General features: G+C 35.2%; 1 protein-coding gene across 1 annotated transcript in view; it reads left to right on the forward strand.

The window, feature by feature from the left end:
- The window catches only part of HTR1E (5-hydroxytryptamine receptor 1E), a 75,785-nt gene extending 58,658 nt beyond the window's left edge, over positions 1-17,127 (forward strand). The window contains exon 2 of the mRNA XM_033102793.1: positions 15,537-17,127. Within this exon, the coding sequence (XP_032958684.1) occupies positions 15,723-16,820 (1,098 nt within the window). The 5' untranslated portion in view covers positions 15,537-15,722 and the 3' untranslated portion in view covers positions 16,821-17,127. The remainder of the gene's footprint in view (positions 1-15,536) is intronic.
- Positions 17,128-19,032: the final 1,905 nt, after the last annotated feature.

Here is a 19,032-nt window from a genome sequence, read left to right on the forward strand (position 1 = left end):
GGAAACTAAGGAAACAAGAATAGTGCTCTCAGTCCAGTGTAGGAGACAGGCCTGCATGGTGCTAGATTACCCCAAAGTAAATCAAGTACATGTTTAGGGATCCAATGTAGGAGCATCAAAAATAGAGACTTCTCCATCTTTTTTCCTCTAAAAGAAAGCTTTTGAGATGACTCGATCCTTGATATGTCCTTGAAAGACATTAAAATCAACAGAAAAGTAAGAACTTTGTGGGACTTTCTTACACTTACATTGTTTAGCATTTTTTTAATTACACGTAGAAGGAACATCAAAATATTTTACAATGCCTAAGGCTTCTGAAGTCTGAACTTGGTCTTAGATATTTAAACAAATAACTTAGGAATGTCAGAAAAGACCTCACAAAAGGGGTGGGATTTGGGTGCCTTGGAAAAAGAGTGGGGTTCAAATGAGGGAAGGTGTGCCAGGTTAAAGGAACGTTAATATTGCTAGCCCGTAAACAGTGTCACGCTACCATTATGGGTAGGAATATCAATTAACTTGGAGGGAGGTCGGGTCCTCTTTTCATCCTAGCTTCACACAGGCTATGATTTAGACAAATCAGGTCTGTCTTCCCTGGTGAACTCCGAGTACCTCAAGGGCAATGACCATAGTCATCCTTTACCTCCAACTGGATCTGTGCAATTGTAAGTGTCTACCCAAGTTTGGAGAATTGAATACAATGGAATGTGTGCACTCAGTTGCCTCTCATAAACTCTATGGTAAACATTACAACAAAGGAAAGCTTTTTAATCGTATCTTGACTTTGTAAACTATATGTTATCAGGTTGGGATGAGAGGAAGGTGAATGCTCTTATCGTCTAGGATTGAAATGCTTCTGAATTTTACCATAAATTGTATTTACTGGAAATTTTCTTCTCTGTACATTTCTCCTTCTGTCATCCCTTCTTACTTTATGTGGTAAAATATGGAGATTTTTTTTTCTCCACATAACATTTACCCCCAGAAAACTGCCATTATCTATTTTACTAGCCCTAAATGTCTGCTGAATTGGAAAAACTATTAGTTAAAAATTCATAGTGACATTCTTCACATTTTGTAGAATAAATTCTGGCAATGTTTATTTCCAATATCTAGACAGCTCTTATTTACTATTTGTGCTGTTTTAGAAGTAGAAAAAAGTTATATCACTACCTTGTGCTTCTCATGAACTATTAAAAAACAGTAGCATGAAGGGTCACAATTCTATCAGTTTTCTGATAAGAGCTTGAATTCAAAAGCATGGTATTGGAAGAATGTGGTTTTCTCTAGGCAGAACTGGGATTGAAATTAGATTGAATCAAGATGACGGTCATTAAGAACTTTGCTTCTCTTTGAAAGAACAGTGATTTTTTTTTTTTTTTTTAATTCTAGGGATGTAAAACATGTTAGCTTTTCACATACCAACCTAGGCTGGTTACTAGTGATTGATCACTTATCAGTCATAATTTTCTTCTGCCGAATCTTAATACCACTGCTGTCTGACTCCTCAGTGCAACATTCCAGGAGCCAGGATCCATGACATGGAGTTTATATTCAGTGAAACTATTTGCCTTGTCTGTTATATGTGAAGTACCTCACCTGCAGCAGTTTAAGAAGAAAAAAATATAATCCTATAATATTTTCAGAGACATCAGTGCCCTTTCAAATTCTGATTAGTGATACTAATCCCTATAGACTCTTTCATCCCTTTGCTGGAAAATAGTGAAATCTAATTAACTATATTCTAGAAGGGACTGTGACTGATAATAGCTTAGCAACTAAGAGGATTCATCAGGGATAAAAAGAACATTAAATCCTCTAGTGCCCTTAATAACCATCATGTTGAGGAATGGGGGTGGGGAAGGAGGTGAAAACTGACAAATATTGTAAATTTGGGAGTCAGACAATCTAACTATAAGAAAGTCAAAAGAAAAAGAAAATCAAAACACATTTATTTTCTGAGGCAAAACAATCAGATACAAAGTAAACAAACAAATACCATGTTTCCCCAAAAATAAGACCTAGCCGAACAATCAGCTCTAATGCGTCATTTGGAGCAAAAATTAATATAAAACCAGGTCTTATTTTACTATAAGACCGGGTCTTTAATATTATATTATATCATATTATATTATATTATATTATATTATATTATATTATATTTATATAATATTTATAATATTATAATTATATAATATTTATAATATTATAATTATATTGTATAATGAGACATTATACAATATAAATACTGGGTCTTATTTTACTATAATATAAGACCAGGTCTTTTATAATATAATATAACATAACATAACAATATAACATAACACAACATAACATAATATATACCTGATTCTATATTAATTTTTGCTCCAAAAGACGCATTAGAACTGATTGTCCGGCTAGGTCTTATTTTCGGGGAAACACAGTATAGGACTGAAAAAGTAAACATATAGGGTGCATGTGCTCCTGCCCCTTCCCACACCCACAGTAAATATCACTCACCATTCCCAGCACTCGTGCTGAACCCTGATGCAACCTTAGAAAATTCAACACATCAGTCTGTGCAACACCTGGTCCATGAAATGATGCTTAGTTTTCATTCCCAGTCTTATTTCTCTGTTACCAAACTCCACTTAAGTTTTTGCTGCATATAGAAAGCCAGGGCTTTCAATGACACACATGAGTATTAAAATTTACCATAAGTTAGAAAAAGACAGGTGAACTGGTCTCATCCAACCTCCCAATAATAGCAAAGGAACACAAAAATAGTCATACTTCTATAACACTCCATATGTGTAAAGAGCTTTGTCAGCACTGACCAACAGAATTGGGGGCCATAATAAAAATGTTATATATCTATTTTATCCAATATGGTAGCCACTAATCACATGCCACTACTGAGCATTTGAAAAGTTGCACTAGTATAATTGTCAAACTGATTTTTAATTTATTTTAATTTTATTGTAAATAGCCATGTATGGCTGCCATATTGGACAGCACAGATATGTATTATCTTTTACTGTGAAGATTAACTTCACAGGAACCTTGTGAAGTAGGTCATCTCCAATAAAAAAAGAAGGAAAAGAAGTGCAGAGATGCTCAGTGACTTGCCAATGTTACAAAGTCAGAATATAACCAAATGTATACTTGAATCCAGTTCTTTCGGAATCCAAGTTCTCAGCTCTTTTTTATGGTAACTCATCAAGGCAATTATGAATTAAGACAGGACCACCTCACAAAATTAGTTATTTTTTACAACCCACTAAAACTTCACAATGAACAGTACACTGCAAAGAACTAACTGAAAATCTGAGATTTTACCCTACTTACAAGCTAACCAATGCCACAGTTTCATGGACCCATCAGAAGACAGGAGATTCCTGGGTCAGAGAGTAAGGACTTTATTACAACAATAGCTGTAGCCAGAATATTAGCATTTTCTTGTACCAATTTCCCAAGCACAAATTCCCACACAGGGATGCAAAGAGAGGCAGATAACTCTTGTCTATGCAGTGAGTGTTTTACAGGTTACATACTGAGCTTAGGGAACCCAAATCTTTTATAATGGGTAGTAAGCATCCAACCCCTTATTCCAAAAGGAAGTATTATCTTTATTATACTAGACAGTAAGCATGCCTCCCTTTCCCAATCTCTGTCTTTCAAGGCTATTCTCTATATAAACATCCTTGAAATGATAGTCTGGAACAAAGTCAATCCCAAGACTGGCATAAATGTGAGAGACCACACACCACCCATGACAAGTGACAAACCAAGAGAAAAACAGTCAAGAAAATAGAAAGTTAGCTATATCTCAACATGAGAGTCAAAGTATAGAGATAAATGTGTGTGTTTGATAGAAAGATTATGTGTTCAAAGTTGAAAAAAAATTAATCTTAAAACCAGAAAATTAATGTGAAATTTGAAAAATAATAGTCTTACGTAAATGTCAGGAATCCTTGGCATTTTTATTGGGCATCGACAGCACATTTATAAATATAATTTTCCCAAAACTAAAGGCTACTTTTCTTTTGGAACTGAAACATATATGCAGATAGCCTTTTTCTAGCCACAATAAAATCTTAGCATAAAAATCATAGCATATAAAAAAAAAATCATAGCATGTTGGATCTGAAAGATGCTCAGATACAATGAAGTCCTAATTATACAGAGAGGGAAACTGAGATCCAAAGGCATGGAGTATCTTTTTCAGGGACAGACAATCAACCGTCAATAAATCTGAGATGCATTTGCAGGAGGTTTCTATTCTTGACCCTTCCACTTCCATACAGCACGCTATCGCTTGCTTCTCAACCTGAAGTATGTTTAGGAAAAAAAAAACCTGCAAACCTTCCTTTTGTAGCATATACCCTTGGAGGCAGAAGGAGCGTGCCAAGTGATCTGAAACAACAATGCTTCCCCAGGTGGAAACACAGTAAAGAAAGCACCTTAGCCCTAGAGGCAGCTTAAATGCTCATTCCTTTGGGTCGGCCACAAAGACACCTTACGTTGCATTAGATTTAAAAGAAAAGTGTATGCACAGCACAGGAGGGAGCCTAGATCTTCTCTGAGGAATCATTAAACTGAGTCAAAAAGAAGTCATTTCATTTTTTTAATAAATATGCTAATACAATCTCAAGCACTAGCTAACTTAAATGACAGGTACTTCATAAAGTTCATTTTTATTATTCTCAGCTGAAAAGCAAATAACTCTTCCACAGATGTCCTTCATATTAAAGGCTTTATTTGCCTGCAGTAGAGACTCTCTATTGACTAAAACCTTACCTACTTCACAAAACAGATTGTTTTTTTCTCATCCTCTTTTAATGAGATGTAGCCAGCCTATACAGGAAAAAGGGAAACAGATTTATGAAAGAGATGAAGCAACAGGAGCTGATTGGAAGAGCTCCCAATGGCCAAAGTTGGAAGAATTTGAGCAATAAACAAATAATGTAGTATTGGATTATAATCCAAAGAATAAGATAAATATCCATGAGTCCATACTGTAATATAAATAAATAATATAGCTATCAATCACACTTTTATAAAGGTAATTTTCCCAAAACTAGAGGCTACTATCCCCTTGAGACTGAATCATAAACATATGCACAGATAAATATAAATTATTGAATATGTAAATAAGTAGTGGATAAGAGAAAAATCTTCCTTACAGAAGAATTTGAAATGATATATGCACATATTCCCTCCTCCATGAGGTGGAGCTTTATTCCCCACCCTTGAGGGTGGGCTAGAATTATGGACTCAATTCCAAAAAAAACAGAGTAGGGAAAAGGAAAAATAATGAGAATCCTGGGAAATGCTACCTTAACCAAGTGATAAAGGTAAACATCCCTATTGATGTCATGGATATTCCATACTCCTGATATGATGTAACGAGAATGGCACTTCATCTCCATGGTATTCTTTCTAAAAACCATACCCTGGTCTAATCAGGAGAAAAACATCAGAAGAACCAAGATGGAGGACATTCTACAGGACACATGACCAGTAATCCTCAAGACCATGAAGGTCATGAAAAACAAGCAAATAGAGAAATTGTCACAGACCAGAGGAGACTGAGGAGATACAATAACTAAATACAATATGGTATCCTGGATTGAAACAGACAGAGGGTACTAATGGAAAAACTGATTAAATCCAAATACAGTTTGGAGTTTAGTTCATAGCAATGAACCAATGTTGCTTTTTTAGTTTTGATAAATGTACTATGATAATTTAAGATATTAATAATGGGTAAAATGGGTGAAAAGAATAGAGGAACTCTCTATACTATCTTTACAACTTTTCTATAGATAAAAAATTACGCCAAAACAAAAAAGTTTATTAAAAAAAATAGATGCTACAAATTTATCGTATTGTATGCTCCTGCCTGGAGCATGGCAGAGAGTTTTATAGTTAATGAATTGCCAAACCAAAGAAACACAGTTAAAGAAGGCTTTGGAAAGCTACATGAATTCAACAGCCAGGGGTGGAGCAGCAACAACAGACTATAGAATGAAAGAAAAAGTAATGTTTGTTCTTCACTAAAGCTAAGCATTATTTGTGTAGTAGTTTGAGATGCAGAATATGTTCTGATCATAACGAAAATTGAGGCCCTCCTTTATGGTTAAGAAAAAAAAAATTGATAAGGTAAAGAAAGAAAAAAAAAAGCCCAAACCTATAAACTAACTAGAGTTCACAGAAACACAAATGTGTGCTGGCTATCTAATAATGACTATGCTTAATGGTAGAAAAGACTTAAATTAAAAATATAAGTTTTAGGCAAACTCCTCAAATTTGGGAAATTTCTCTAAATTCTCTTTGTAAGTTATCTAGGATATTATAATAAATACAACTTTTATATTGTCATTGCCAATGTAGTAAAACCATTTGGCTAATAAAGTGTATCACGTTCCTACCCCCCAGTCCTCTAAATTGCTTTTTATTCACACTCAGGCTTTTAACCCTGAATATTTCATTCCATACCCAACCTCCCCCATCTATACATCCCACACACATCATCTGACCTCATTAAAGAAATCTCAACCACCCTCTTGCTTTTGGCACCTTCTCTAGATTTCTCTAGAGTAAATTTTAAAGGGATAGATTAAACATTCAAAGACACAAACACAAGTAAATATTCCTTAGTTCACTATGGGGATAACAAATCCATTAGCATATCAACACATGAGCATGCTCAGCAACCAATAGATTGAACAAATGTTTATTGAATACCTCTTACATGTTGGGAAATGTACAAGTACTTTGGCAAGTGCTATCTCATTTAATTCTCTCTCTAAATGTACAAAATAAATGTAATTATCTTCATTTTTCAAATTGTGAAACCAAGCTTCCAAAGATTGAACCACACAAGGATAGTTGTTGTGTCACTTAAGGTAAATAATATTAACCCCTTTACTGATACTCTCCAAAATATTAGTGGTTTAATACAATAAAATGTTGTTTCTCACTCATATCACCATCTAATGCAAGTCAGAAAGGAGGAGGAGTAATATTCTGCCCTACCTGGTCATTCAAGGACCCAGGATACTTCCATCTCATCCAACTGGTGGATGGAGATTGAGAATAAGGATAGTACGTTAGAAGTTTTTGGAGACCAGGTCTAGAAGTGGCACATACCACTTCTGCTCACATTCCATTCCTTAAAAATGGTCCCTATTCTGTTAATAAGGAAAGAATGAATGCTTCTTCCCTATGATAAGGCCTAAGATGAAGATGTCTGCTCTTACCATTGATAATCAACATAGTATTAGAAGGTCTAGACAGTTCAATGAAGCAAGAAAAGTCATACAGATAAGAAAGAAGAATTACAAGTGTTCTAATTTGCAAATGACATGATCATCTGTTATGTAGGAAACTCCGAGAATCTACCAAAAAAATTCTTATCACTATTAAGTGAGTTAAGCAAAGTTACATAACACAAGATCAACACACAAAATCAATTACATTTCTATATCCTAAAAATAAACATATGGAAACTGAAATTAAAAACATAATGCCATTTACAATCACTCCAAAGAAAATAAAATACTCAGGTATAAATCTAACACAACATGTACAGGACTTTTATGCTGAAAATTACAAATGCTAAGGAATTAAATAAAAGGAAACCTGAATAAATAGAAAATAAATAAAAAGATGATAGAATTAAAACCAAACATATCAATAATTACATTAAGTAGACATGATCTAAACATCTTACTCAAAAGGCAGAGAATGTCAGACCAGATGAAAATCTAAGACTGAAATAGAGGTTATTCATAAGAAACCCACTTCATATAAAGACATAGATAGGTTAAAAGTAGAAGAAAAGAAAAAAGATATATACCATACAAACATCAATTAAAAGAAAGCTGGAGTGGCTATGTTAATATCATACAAAGTAAACATCAGAACATAAAACAATATGAAGGACAAATGGAGACATTACATAATGGTCAATTCGTCAAGAAGACATAACAATTCTATATTAGTATAATTTAATAACAGAGCTTCAAAATACATTGATAGAACTAAAGGGAGAGATTGGCATACCCACAATTATTGCTGGAGATTTTAACACTCTTTTCTCAATAATTGATACAGCAAGTTGACAAAACATCCGTAAAGGTATAGAAGACTTGAACAACACTGTCAAGCAAATTACAAGGAATAATCACAGTACATACCAGACATTATTTTTAAACGCACATATAACATCACCAAGATAGACTATAAGCTGTGCCATAAAATAAATTTCAAATGATTGAAACCATACAATGTTTTGTGAGCCTGAGTACACTGGAATTAAAAATCAATTTTTAAAGAATCTATAAAATCCTTAATATCTTGAAGTTAAGAAATGTACTGCTAAATACTGCATAAGTCAAATAAGAAACCACGAAAGAATTTAGAAAATATTTCAGACTGAATAATAATGAAAATACAAATATTAAATATTAAATACAAAAATTTTTAGGATGCAGCTCAAATAGTGCTTAGAGCAAAATCTATAATTCTAAATGCTATATTGTTGGTGAAAAAAGTTTTAAACTAATTAGCATCTACATTAACAGACCAGAAAAAGAACATAAAGTAAGTCAAAGAAGGAAAGGAAGGAAATAATAAACATAAGGGCTGAAAGTAATTAAATAAAGAATAGCTAATAGAGGAAATCGAGTTATTCAAAATGTGATTTGGAATAAAAAAAGAAAAAAGGTGATTTGCAAAGATCAATAAAATTGAAAAATCCTTACCTTACTTAAGATCAAGAAAACAACTAAAATTATCAATATTAAGAATGAAAACTGGAATATCATTATATATTATAGGCATTAAAAATATGAAAGGAATATTATCACCATCTTCATGACTATGAATTTAACAACTTAGATGGAATGGACAAATTCCTTAAAGGATGTGAATCACCATAAGTGACACAAGAATAAACAGTAATCCTAAAGAAACCTATATATGTTAAAGAAATTGAATTTATAATTAAAAATCTTCCCGTAAGGAAAACTCAAGATCAAAAGGATGCACACGTACATTTTAACAAATATTTACAAAAGAATTGACATCGATATTTCTCAAACTCATTCAGAAAATTTTGAGCACTTATTTTTTTTAAGGCCAGCATAGCTTTGATACCAAAAGTAGGCAAGATAAATAGAGGAAAAAACTTTTTCACACAAATATCTCTCCTAAATACAAAATCCTTAACAAAATATTAACAAATCAATATATAAAAAAGACAATACACCATAGTTAACTGGGTTTTTTCCAAAAATGCAAGATTGTTTTAACATCCAAAAATCAATTACCGTAATTCACCACATTAACAGAATAAAGATATTGTAAAATCATCTCAATGGTTGAAAAAGATGTTTGATAAAATTAAATACCCACTTATTATAAAAACTATCAGCAATTTGGGAATAGAATAAAATTTCCTCAACTAATAATAAAAGAGATCTAAGAAAAACTTTGCTAATACTATATTAATGGTGAATTATGAACATTTCCCTCTCTGATGTTGGGAACAAGGTAAGACTGTCTGCTTTCACCATTTCTACTCAGCATTTTACTCGGGTTCTAGTCATTATGATAAGGCAAGGCAAAGAAATAAAAGCAATCAAATTGGAAAAGAAATAAAACTATCTCTATTTGTAAGTGGTATGATAGGAATCTATAAAATATCTACTAGAATTAATATGGGTATTTAGCAAGATCACAGGTTTTAAATTAATATCAAAAAATCCACTGTATTTCTCTATACAAGCAATATAAATGGAAACTGAAACAAGTACCACTTAGAAAACATCAAAAACACTGGGGGTGACAAAAAAATGTACACATTTTAAGAAATATTATCTATGTATTACTTTCGAAGTTGAATTGAATTACGGTAGCAATATGTAGTATGACGTTCACTCTAAAGATGGCGTTAATCAAATGAATGCTAGCATCATTCATTCATTGTATTACAATTTTAATACAGTTTTTTTTTTCTTTCTTAAAATGTATATACATTTTTTGGCACCCTCTGTATTAAAACACATAGGGATAAATTTAAATAAATATGTGCAAAAACCTCCACACTGAAAACCACAGATGTTACTAAGAGAAATTAAGAAATACCAAAATCAATGAAGTACGCTATTTTGTTCATGAATTGGAGGATACACAATATAGATAAATTTTCATTCTCCTAAAATTATTCTATAATTTTTATAAATCCCAACTAAAATTTCAGCAGGGTTTTTGTAGAAACTGACAATTTGATTCTAAAATTTATATGGAAATTCATAGACCCTATAATAACCAAAAGAATCTTGAAAAAGAACAAAGTTAGAGTCACACCACCAGACCTCATGACTTACTATAAAAGGTACAGTAATAACGTTATATTGTCATAAAGGTAGATCAATGGAATAGAACAGGGGGTGTAGAAATAAACTGATATATATTTCATTGGGGAAAGACTTTCCCACAAAAAGTGCTGAAATAACTAGATGTCCATATGGGGGAAAAATTAACCTCAACACCTATCTCACATCCAAATGCAAAAACTTATTCAAGATGGATCATGAACTGTTGGTTCAAAAATTCAGGAAATTGGTACTTGTACACAGAGGACAAGTAAAGACAGAAAAAAGAGGCAGACCACTCCAGATTGTCACCGTAGGTGGCAGGCTTAATAAGCAAAGGAAATTACACATGAGGCTTGTTTTGGGCAGTCACAAGATGAACAGCTCTCCATACCCACCTGCGAGAATCTTAAAAGTTTATATAGAAGCCTTAACGGGGTTCAGTCACATATACCATCCAGATGGTCTCAACAACAAATTGCTCGCTGAAGGCTGTGTCCTTAAAAATGGCTCTAGCTGTGAGAACAGCAGGCAGTGTGTACATTCCAAGGACATGAGGGCTCCAGGAGCCTCTGATTGCCCAGGTCCAGCGCTCCCATCAACCAGCAGTCATGTCCTCTGCATGACCTCCTCCAACATGAACATAAAAGTGAAAGCTATTAAACTTCTAGAGGAAAATACAGAAAAATACTTTTGTGACCTTGAGGTTGGAAAGGACTTCTTAGGACACAGGAAGCTCTAATCATAAAGAAAAAATAGATAACTTAGATTTTATCAAAATTAAAATCTCTGCTTTTCAAAGCATCATTAAAAACTACCAAGCAAACCACAGAGTGGAAGAAAATGTTCACAAAACATTGTTTTGACAAATGTTCTTATATGTGGACTTGTGTCTTGAATATATAAACAACTCCTAAGACTGTGTACTCTGTTTTGTTTTAATCTTTACAATGATAATATTTTCCTGTTGGTATGCATATAATAACCTCATAACAACCACATGTCATGTTCCAATCACAATTAAAATAAATAAAAATAAGTAAATAAATAAGACAAAGAGAATAAAGAATCCCACACTCTAGCATCTCCTCTACATCTTCCTTTGCTCCCACTGAAGATCAAATTAAGAAACATACTACCATCTACCCTTCCTTTTATTGGACAGGCAAAGAAAAGTCTTTATGAAGGCTAAGGAAGTGAACTTAACAATTAGAGAGATGAAATTAGTAATATGAAGGCAAGCTGCCACTCCTGAAATAACAAGAAGAAATTGGCACATGTTGCAGATTTTTTTTTTAATGACTTGAAGAAATTTGGGCAAAATGAAAACAGTAAAAGAAGAGATGAAAGAATATGGCAAATTATCGATAGTTATTGAAAACCAATAGAAGACTAGAAAAGATGGGGAAATTAAAAATGAGTTGAGTGTGTTCGTGACCTCATCCCCTTGGTCTCCGACAATTGCTAGGATAACAGCATCTGGTAAATGGGAGCAGCATGCACTAACCCATTTGGTTTAGAGTGCTTCTCGTCTACTCATTATTTTAATGAAAAACCATTGAAATATGGCTTTGGACTGCACTGGTATTTTCCATGTCATAATTAGAGCATAAACTGAAAGTTACAAATTCCCCAAGAAGTTCCTGCATCAACTCCTGATAGGAAATGTCTGATTTTAGCTATGATTATTGCAGTTAATTTTCCATTCCAGTGGACTAATAAAAGTTTGCTGTGTTGGTATTAATATTTGGACTGGTTCTGCAGAATATGTTTTGAGTTAAGTGTTATTATAGTCATCCCTCCTCTACTTTGTGAAAAGCTAAAGAGACTTAAGAGATTTAACCAGCACTGTTCTAATTAGAAATCATACTACCTCCTAATCATACTACCTCCTAAAAAGTTGGTAGTAATTATAAAACCATGTATTATTTTCTTAAGAAGGCGAAAGGAAGCCAAGACAACTGAGGTTGGATCATTTCCTGATATGGCTGTTTATTTGGCCCCTTCAGTGCCTGCAATGTGATCCCTTAAATTGCTCCAGGATTTCTACTTCCCCGGGGTCTCCAGGCCTCACTAACCGACTCCCAGCCTCCTCCATTACTGCTTTTCTGCTTTTTATCTTTTATTTTTTTATATTTCACTCACTCCCAAAATATTCTCTGTCCTAATATAAAGAATATTGAGGGAGAAAATGGTAAACAGCCTAGTTAAAAAAGACAATTTCTCAGTTTAAAAAGGAAGCAACCTTGACCCCACATCTCCCTCCACAGTCACTACCTTGTTCTCTACTCCCCTTATCAGCAAAACTCTTAAAGTGATTGCTTTTATTCACTATTTCCTCTTCCCCCATTCCTTCTTGAAACCATATTCAGCCTTTCGGCTTCACCACTGCACCAAACTGTTTTTGTCAAGTTCATCAGTGTCATTCACATTGCCCAGCCCAACAGTCAAGAACACACCACCAGGCCCTGTCAGAGTTATTTACACCATTGAGCACTCTCTCTTACTTGATACACCTTCTTCACATGGTCTCGGGATGAAATTCTCTCTCATTGTGCTCCTCCACCTCAGTAGCTGTTCTCTGCTTTGCAGATTTCTCCTTACCTACCTGGCCTTTAAACAGTGAAAAGGTCCAAAGCCCAGTTCTCAGACTTGTTCAATCTGTCATTGCTCCTTAGGTGATGCCATCGTGCCATTCAAAAAATGTGCTATATGAGTTGTTATGAAATAAAATTTAAGATACATTGTTAAATGAAAAAAGATGAAAGATGGCAAGCTGGATGTGAGCAGGAGTTTGGGGTGACTGACAGCACAAATGTAGAAAACTTAACTCCTAGTCTGAAAGGCTTGGGCACAAAATAAACCGGAAAGTCACACTAAAGAGCTGACAACATAGTCCTCACCAAATTGCAATGATTTTTCTGATTTAACTAAAGGCAGTTAAAAAGATGAATCGGGCATGTAACCCACCCTCCAGAAAGGCAAAATCTGCTGGGCGGGGGATAAAAAATAGTTCCCAAATAAAGAACAAAATGGGGTCATCAGAAAAATGACAATTAGGAGTTATGGGAGCTCAGATAAATAGAGCTGCTTTTAAAAGCACTGTGAAGCTGAATTATTCTTTTTATTGCATGCTTTCAAAATAACTTCATTTGCTAATTGCCTCTATTATCAAATTGAAATTTCTAAAGCTTTCTCTTCCTTATCCATGCTATTCTCTATATTCAATCTTACAATCAGAATGGAAAAATCTTTTTAATGAGAACTATTTTATTCAACAAACCTCAAGAATCCAAGGGAAAACATAACTAAGGATTAATATTTACAGAAAAAAACAACTTTACTAAATTTGTATTACAGAGAAAGGGGTCAAAATGGAGAAATAAACACATGGGACACAAGAAGAAGTGTGACAAGGTTGCCCCAAACAGCCAGCAGTTGGCCCAACTGAAATCTAAATACAGGTTTGTCTGATTCTAGAGCCTATACTCTTTCAACTTTATAGTCTGGTCTCAAAAAGTAAATGCACACTTAAACTGATTATAAAAGGAAGGAAAGGTACCAGTGGAGAAGAAAAAAACATTCAATGTATTAAAAAGGGGGGATTGTTGGTGGATCAAATCTCCTGGGAGAACTAGAGAAATGCAAGACATCCAAAAGTTGGTACATCCACAGAAACTGTAAAATCATAATGGAAACAGAGAGGCAGATTCTTATTTAACTGCACAAAGATAGAGACTGTGTTTAAAAAACAATTGCCCCATTTTGGGTCTTTAGTGAAATCATTATTATTTTCTTTCATTTTCTGTATCTAAAAGATAAATGGCACCCATCGCCCTTCTTCCTGGTTTTAGCCCTATGGACAAGAGAAATTAAATCCTGAACTAGATTTCACTTAGCCAGGAGATTTTGATTCCTGCCCCCTGATTTCCTGTCCCCACTCCACCCAATGACCCTTACCACTTTCACTCCTGTTTCATACATGCCTCACCTACTCCTGCCTTCATCTTTTGCTGAAATCATTGTGTTTGTTAGGCCTAATCCACATCGGTCTATGCCCCTTAAAATTGCTGAAACACCATTTTCTCTTTGAAGTTTTCCTGGACCTAGTCCCATAGAGTCTAATCAGAAGATCTGATCAGTGTCTAACCAGCAGCCATTAGCTGTGAGTATCCCTATGTGAATTTTTATTGTCTTGTGAATATACATTTATATTTAACTTTACTTTTAAAAATTCCTTACAGCTATGCATTCAATAAATGTCACTGACTATCTCAGTGACTGCCCAGCTTAATCACAGTTATCCAATCAACAGATGATGATGATGACAGATAGATAGATAGATAGATAGATAGATAGATAGATAGATAGATAGAAGCCAGATGATAAATAGATAGCTAGACAGATGATAGGTTACAGAGATAGATAGATAATAGATTAGACAGACAGACAGACAGACAAACAGACAAACAGATAGATAGATAATATAAACAGAATACAAATGTTAACCAAAACTAAACACATTTTAAATGTAAAGATTTTTGAACTTAGTGAAGATGCCGTTTCCGTAGGTTGACTGTATTACTCTGAGAACAATTTGCCGTAAACATCAAAGTAACGTTATATGCTTTTTTCTCTCTTTTCTCCAAAGAAATGCACAGTAGGATATATAAAATGTCAGAAATAATTAGACAAAATTGCACAATCCCACTTGAGACACTAAAATATATCTGGAGATAAATATTTGCTGTGAAACTATAAAATCTGGTTTGAAGGCTGCTTATTATAAATAATATAATTTTTTCTTTAATGTAATGGTCTCAGAATTTTTAAGGCATGATATAATGTGAATATATGTTTCCAAGTGTAAAAAAGCCTTTTACATATAAATATGTACTACATATAAAAGAATAAATATAAATAAGAAAGACACTCGGATGGAAAGATGGACTTAAAATTTAGTTATGTCTTCATCAGAAAGAGTTCAGGAACTTAACCCAACAAAAAACTATCCTTTGAGGAATAAGGAAAGATAAAGTTTACATTCAGAGAGGCAAAGGAAAATTATATCAAAATTGTACAAAGAATTTATGAATACTAAATATTTTCATGTTTTCCCGGAAAAATAATATGGCTTTGTCTTTCACTAACCAGTAGCATACTATTTTCCAGGAACTGTCCATCCAGAAGAAATGCTGTGGTGCTTCTCTTTACCCACACAAAATGGAACATAAGAGGCTGCATAGCTGAAGAAATTACAGCCTCCTTCCAAATGAGAGACATTCAAGTCTAAGTAGTTTCCAGTTGAAGGAAAATAACCAGCAGCTTCTCCACAGTGTCCACGGGAACGGGGAAAACATGAACATCACTAACTGTACCACAGACACCTGTGTGGCTGTGCGAGCCAGGACCATCACCGAGAAGATGCTCATTTCCATGACTCTGGTGATCATCACCACCCTGACCATGTTGCTAAACTTGGCTGTGATCATGGCCATCTGTACCACCAAGAAGCTCCACCAGCCTGCCAACTACCTGATCTGTTCTCTGGCCGTGACGGATCTCCTGGTGGCAGTGCTCGTCATGCCCTTGAGCATCATGTACATTGTCATGGACAGCTGGAAGCTAGGGTACTTCATCTGCGAGGTATGGCTGAGTGTGGACATGACCTGCTGCACCTGCTCCATCCTACATCTCTGTGTGATTGCCCTGGACAGGTACTGGGCCATCACCAATGCTATCGAGTATGCCAGGAAGAGGACCACCAAGAGGGCTGGACTGATGATCCTCACCGTCTGGACCATCTCCATCTTCATCTCCATGCCCCCTCTGTTCTGGAGAAGCCACCGCCTGCTCAGCCCGCCCCCTAGTCAGTGCACCATTCAGCATGACCACGTCATCTACACCATTTACTCCACTCTTGGGGCATTTTATATCCCCTTGACTTTAATACTGATTCTCTATTACCGGATTTACCATGCAGCCAAGAGCCTTTATCAGAAAAGAGGGTCAAGCCGGCACTTAAGCAACAGAAGCACAGATAGCCAAAATTCATTTGGGAGTTGTAAACTTACACAGACGTTCTGTGTGTCTGACTTCTCCACCTCAGACCCTACCACAGAGTTTGAAAAGATCCACACCTCCATCAGGATCCCTCCGTTCCACAATGACCTAGACCATCCGGGAGAACGCCAGCAGATCTCTGGTACCAGGGAGCGCAAGGCAGCACGCATCCTGGGACTGATTTTGAGTGCATTCATTTTGTCATGGCTGCCGTTTTTCATCAAAGAGTTGATTGTCGGCTTGAGCATCTACACAGTATCTTCTGAAGTGGCCGATTTTTTGACTTGGCTTGGTTATGTTAATTCTCTGATCAACCCTCTGCTCTACACAAGTTTTAATGAAGACTTTAAGCTGGCTTTTAAAAAGCTCATTAGGTGCCGAGAACATACTTAGATTGTAAGAAATCAGAAGGCATGACTTTTACCCGCCTCATGAGTGGACGGGGGTAAGGGATGCAACTTCTTAATTCTTAAACATAGTTGGTTCAGGAGAGTTTGTAAGTATGTGTGATCTTGTTTGTTTTGTTCTGTTTTGTTTGAGGCTTGTTATTCGGTGTGCTGTTTTCTACCTCTGGTCTTATTTGTGGTATATAATTTCAAATAAACATTATACAAAAACAAACATTTTATAGAAATAATACTTAGATGAAATAGTAAATACTTTTTATTTTTTTCAGCCATTTCAGTTAACCCTGAAATTAAAGAATGCCAAAATAACTCTTTATTTGCAGAATTTTGTATTACTTATAAATAAAATGTCTGATAACTTGCCCTTGTGTAACATTAAATCCAAGGTTATGGCTCCAAATGCTTACAAAGTCCAGTGGGAACTGCATGGTTACATAAAACAAAAAACAAGCAAACAAATAAAAGTATTGTGCTGTCACCTACTGCTTGCAGACCTGAGCTAAAATCATTTACTATGACTACATAGCCCACTCCTTTTAGGCACAAATAGTATAGATGTCATGTCCTGATCAGTTTATGATTAGATAAGCTTCTTTATTCTCTAAAAAGAAACTGGAATGAATACACAGGCCCTTCCCTAGGTCTTTGACTATAAATATGAAACATAAGTAAGTTCAAAATAATCTAAATCTACTTTGGTCAATGTGTTGCTGTATTACCTGAACACATGGGGCTCCTCCCATTCTAAAAAGTGTCCCAGCTACGCTTTGCATACACTCTCTCACTCTAGCAGGATTAAGGTGGGAATACATGATAGATTTGGGGAACTTTTAAAGCAGCTTGATGGGGGGCAGTGATCAAATAAGGGAATATATTACCTGAAGAACTGTGTTGGAGAATATTACTCATTAAATTACCGATTATGATGTTGAAAAAAATTAAAAGTTGAATATCTATGTTTACAGCAAAGGCCACCCATCAGGAAATGAGTATGAAATTATGTCTCCTGGAATTCCTGTGGCATCCATGCCAGACTTCACCCTAGGGCCAGGAGACTGCCGAAGGGAACCCAAGACCACACAGGGGCCTGAATCAGCCTCGCCTGACCTGGAGTGACCACTCTAAGTTATGTGGAGGAGCTCACCACTAAGTTGAGAGTGATCACAGAAAAGGCTGAATATTTGTAAATTCTTGTATACTCCTAAGGAAGCAACTATTTTAAACCTCTGCTTCCCCTCTCATCTTTCACCCACAGCTTCTCCCCATCTCTTCTTTCTGCACAGATCATCTCTCTTCTTTATTTACTGAGAAGACATTAACTTGCCCCCCTCCACTGCCATGTTTTAGCCCTTAAATTGATCCCCTCTTACCTTTTCTGGAATCTTGCTCCTTTCTTCTCTCTCTCTCTCTCTCTCTCTCTCTCTCTCTCTCTCTCTCTCTCTCTCTATCTATCTCTCCTCCCGGCCCTTTCTTTCTCTGTCCCAACCCTTTCTCTATTCACTCTTCTTTAATCTTACCTATTAATTTGCTCAAGTCTCTTGGGCACTAGAATAAATCTCCTCTGGCCCTACTTCCTCCTCAAACTCCTATTTCATCTCTTTCCTAAATCTCCCACCTGAGTTTCTCGATAATCAATCCACTCATTCTGCTCCACCTCTCACTTTCCACTGACTTTTCTGTCCTTGCTATCTGAGTATGCCTCTCCTAGTTCTTTCAAAACTGATATCCCAAAAGTCATTGGTGACTTGCCAATAGGCAAATCTAGTGCTCTTCTTTTTGTCCTTATTTATATCCCATTCTCTCATCAATTAAAACAGCTAACCGTCCCTTTCTTGTTTAAGCCCATGCCTTACAGGATAGTTCACTCTCCTGGTTCTCCCACTACCTTCTCATTCTTTGTCCTCTTTTCTTCATCCTACCATGTTTCCCCGAAAATAAGACCTAGCCAGACAATCAGCTCTAATGTGTCTTTTGGAGCAAAAATTAATATAAGACCCAGTCTTATTTTACTATAACATAAGACCAGGTATAATATAATGTAATGTAGCATAATATACTATACTATAATATAATATAATATAATATAATATAATATAATATAATATAATATAATATAATATAATATACCGGGTCTTACATTAATTTTTGCTCCAAAAGACACATTAGAAGCTGATTGTCCGGCTAGGTGTTATTTTCAG

The sequence above is a fragment of the Rhinolophus ferrumequinum genome, chromosome 3 (assembly GCF_004115265.2).
Source record: "Rhinolophus ferrumequinum isolate MPI-CBG mRhiFer1 chromosome 3, mRhiFer1_v1.p, whole genome shotgun sequence".
Taxonomy (NCBI): Eukaryota; Metazoa; Chordata; class Mammalia; order Chiroptera; family Rhinolophidae; genus Rhinolophus; species Rhinolophus ferrumequinum.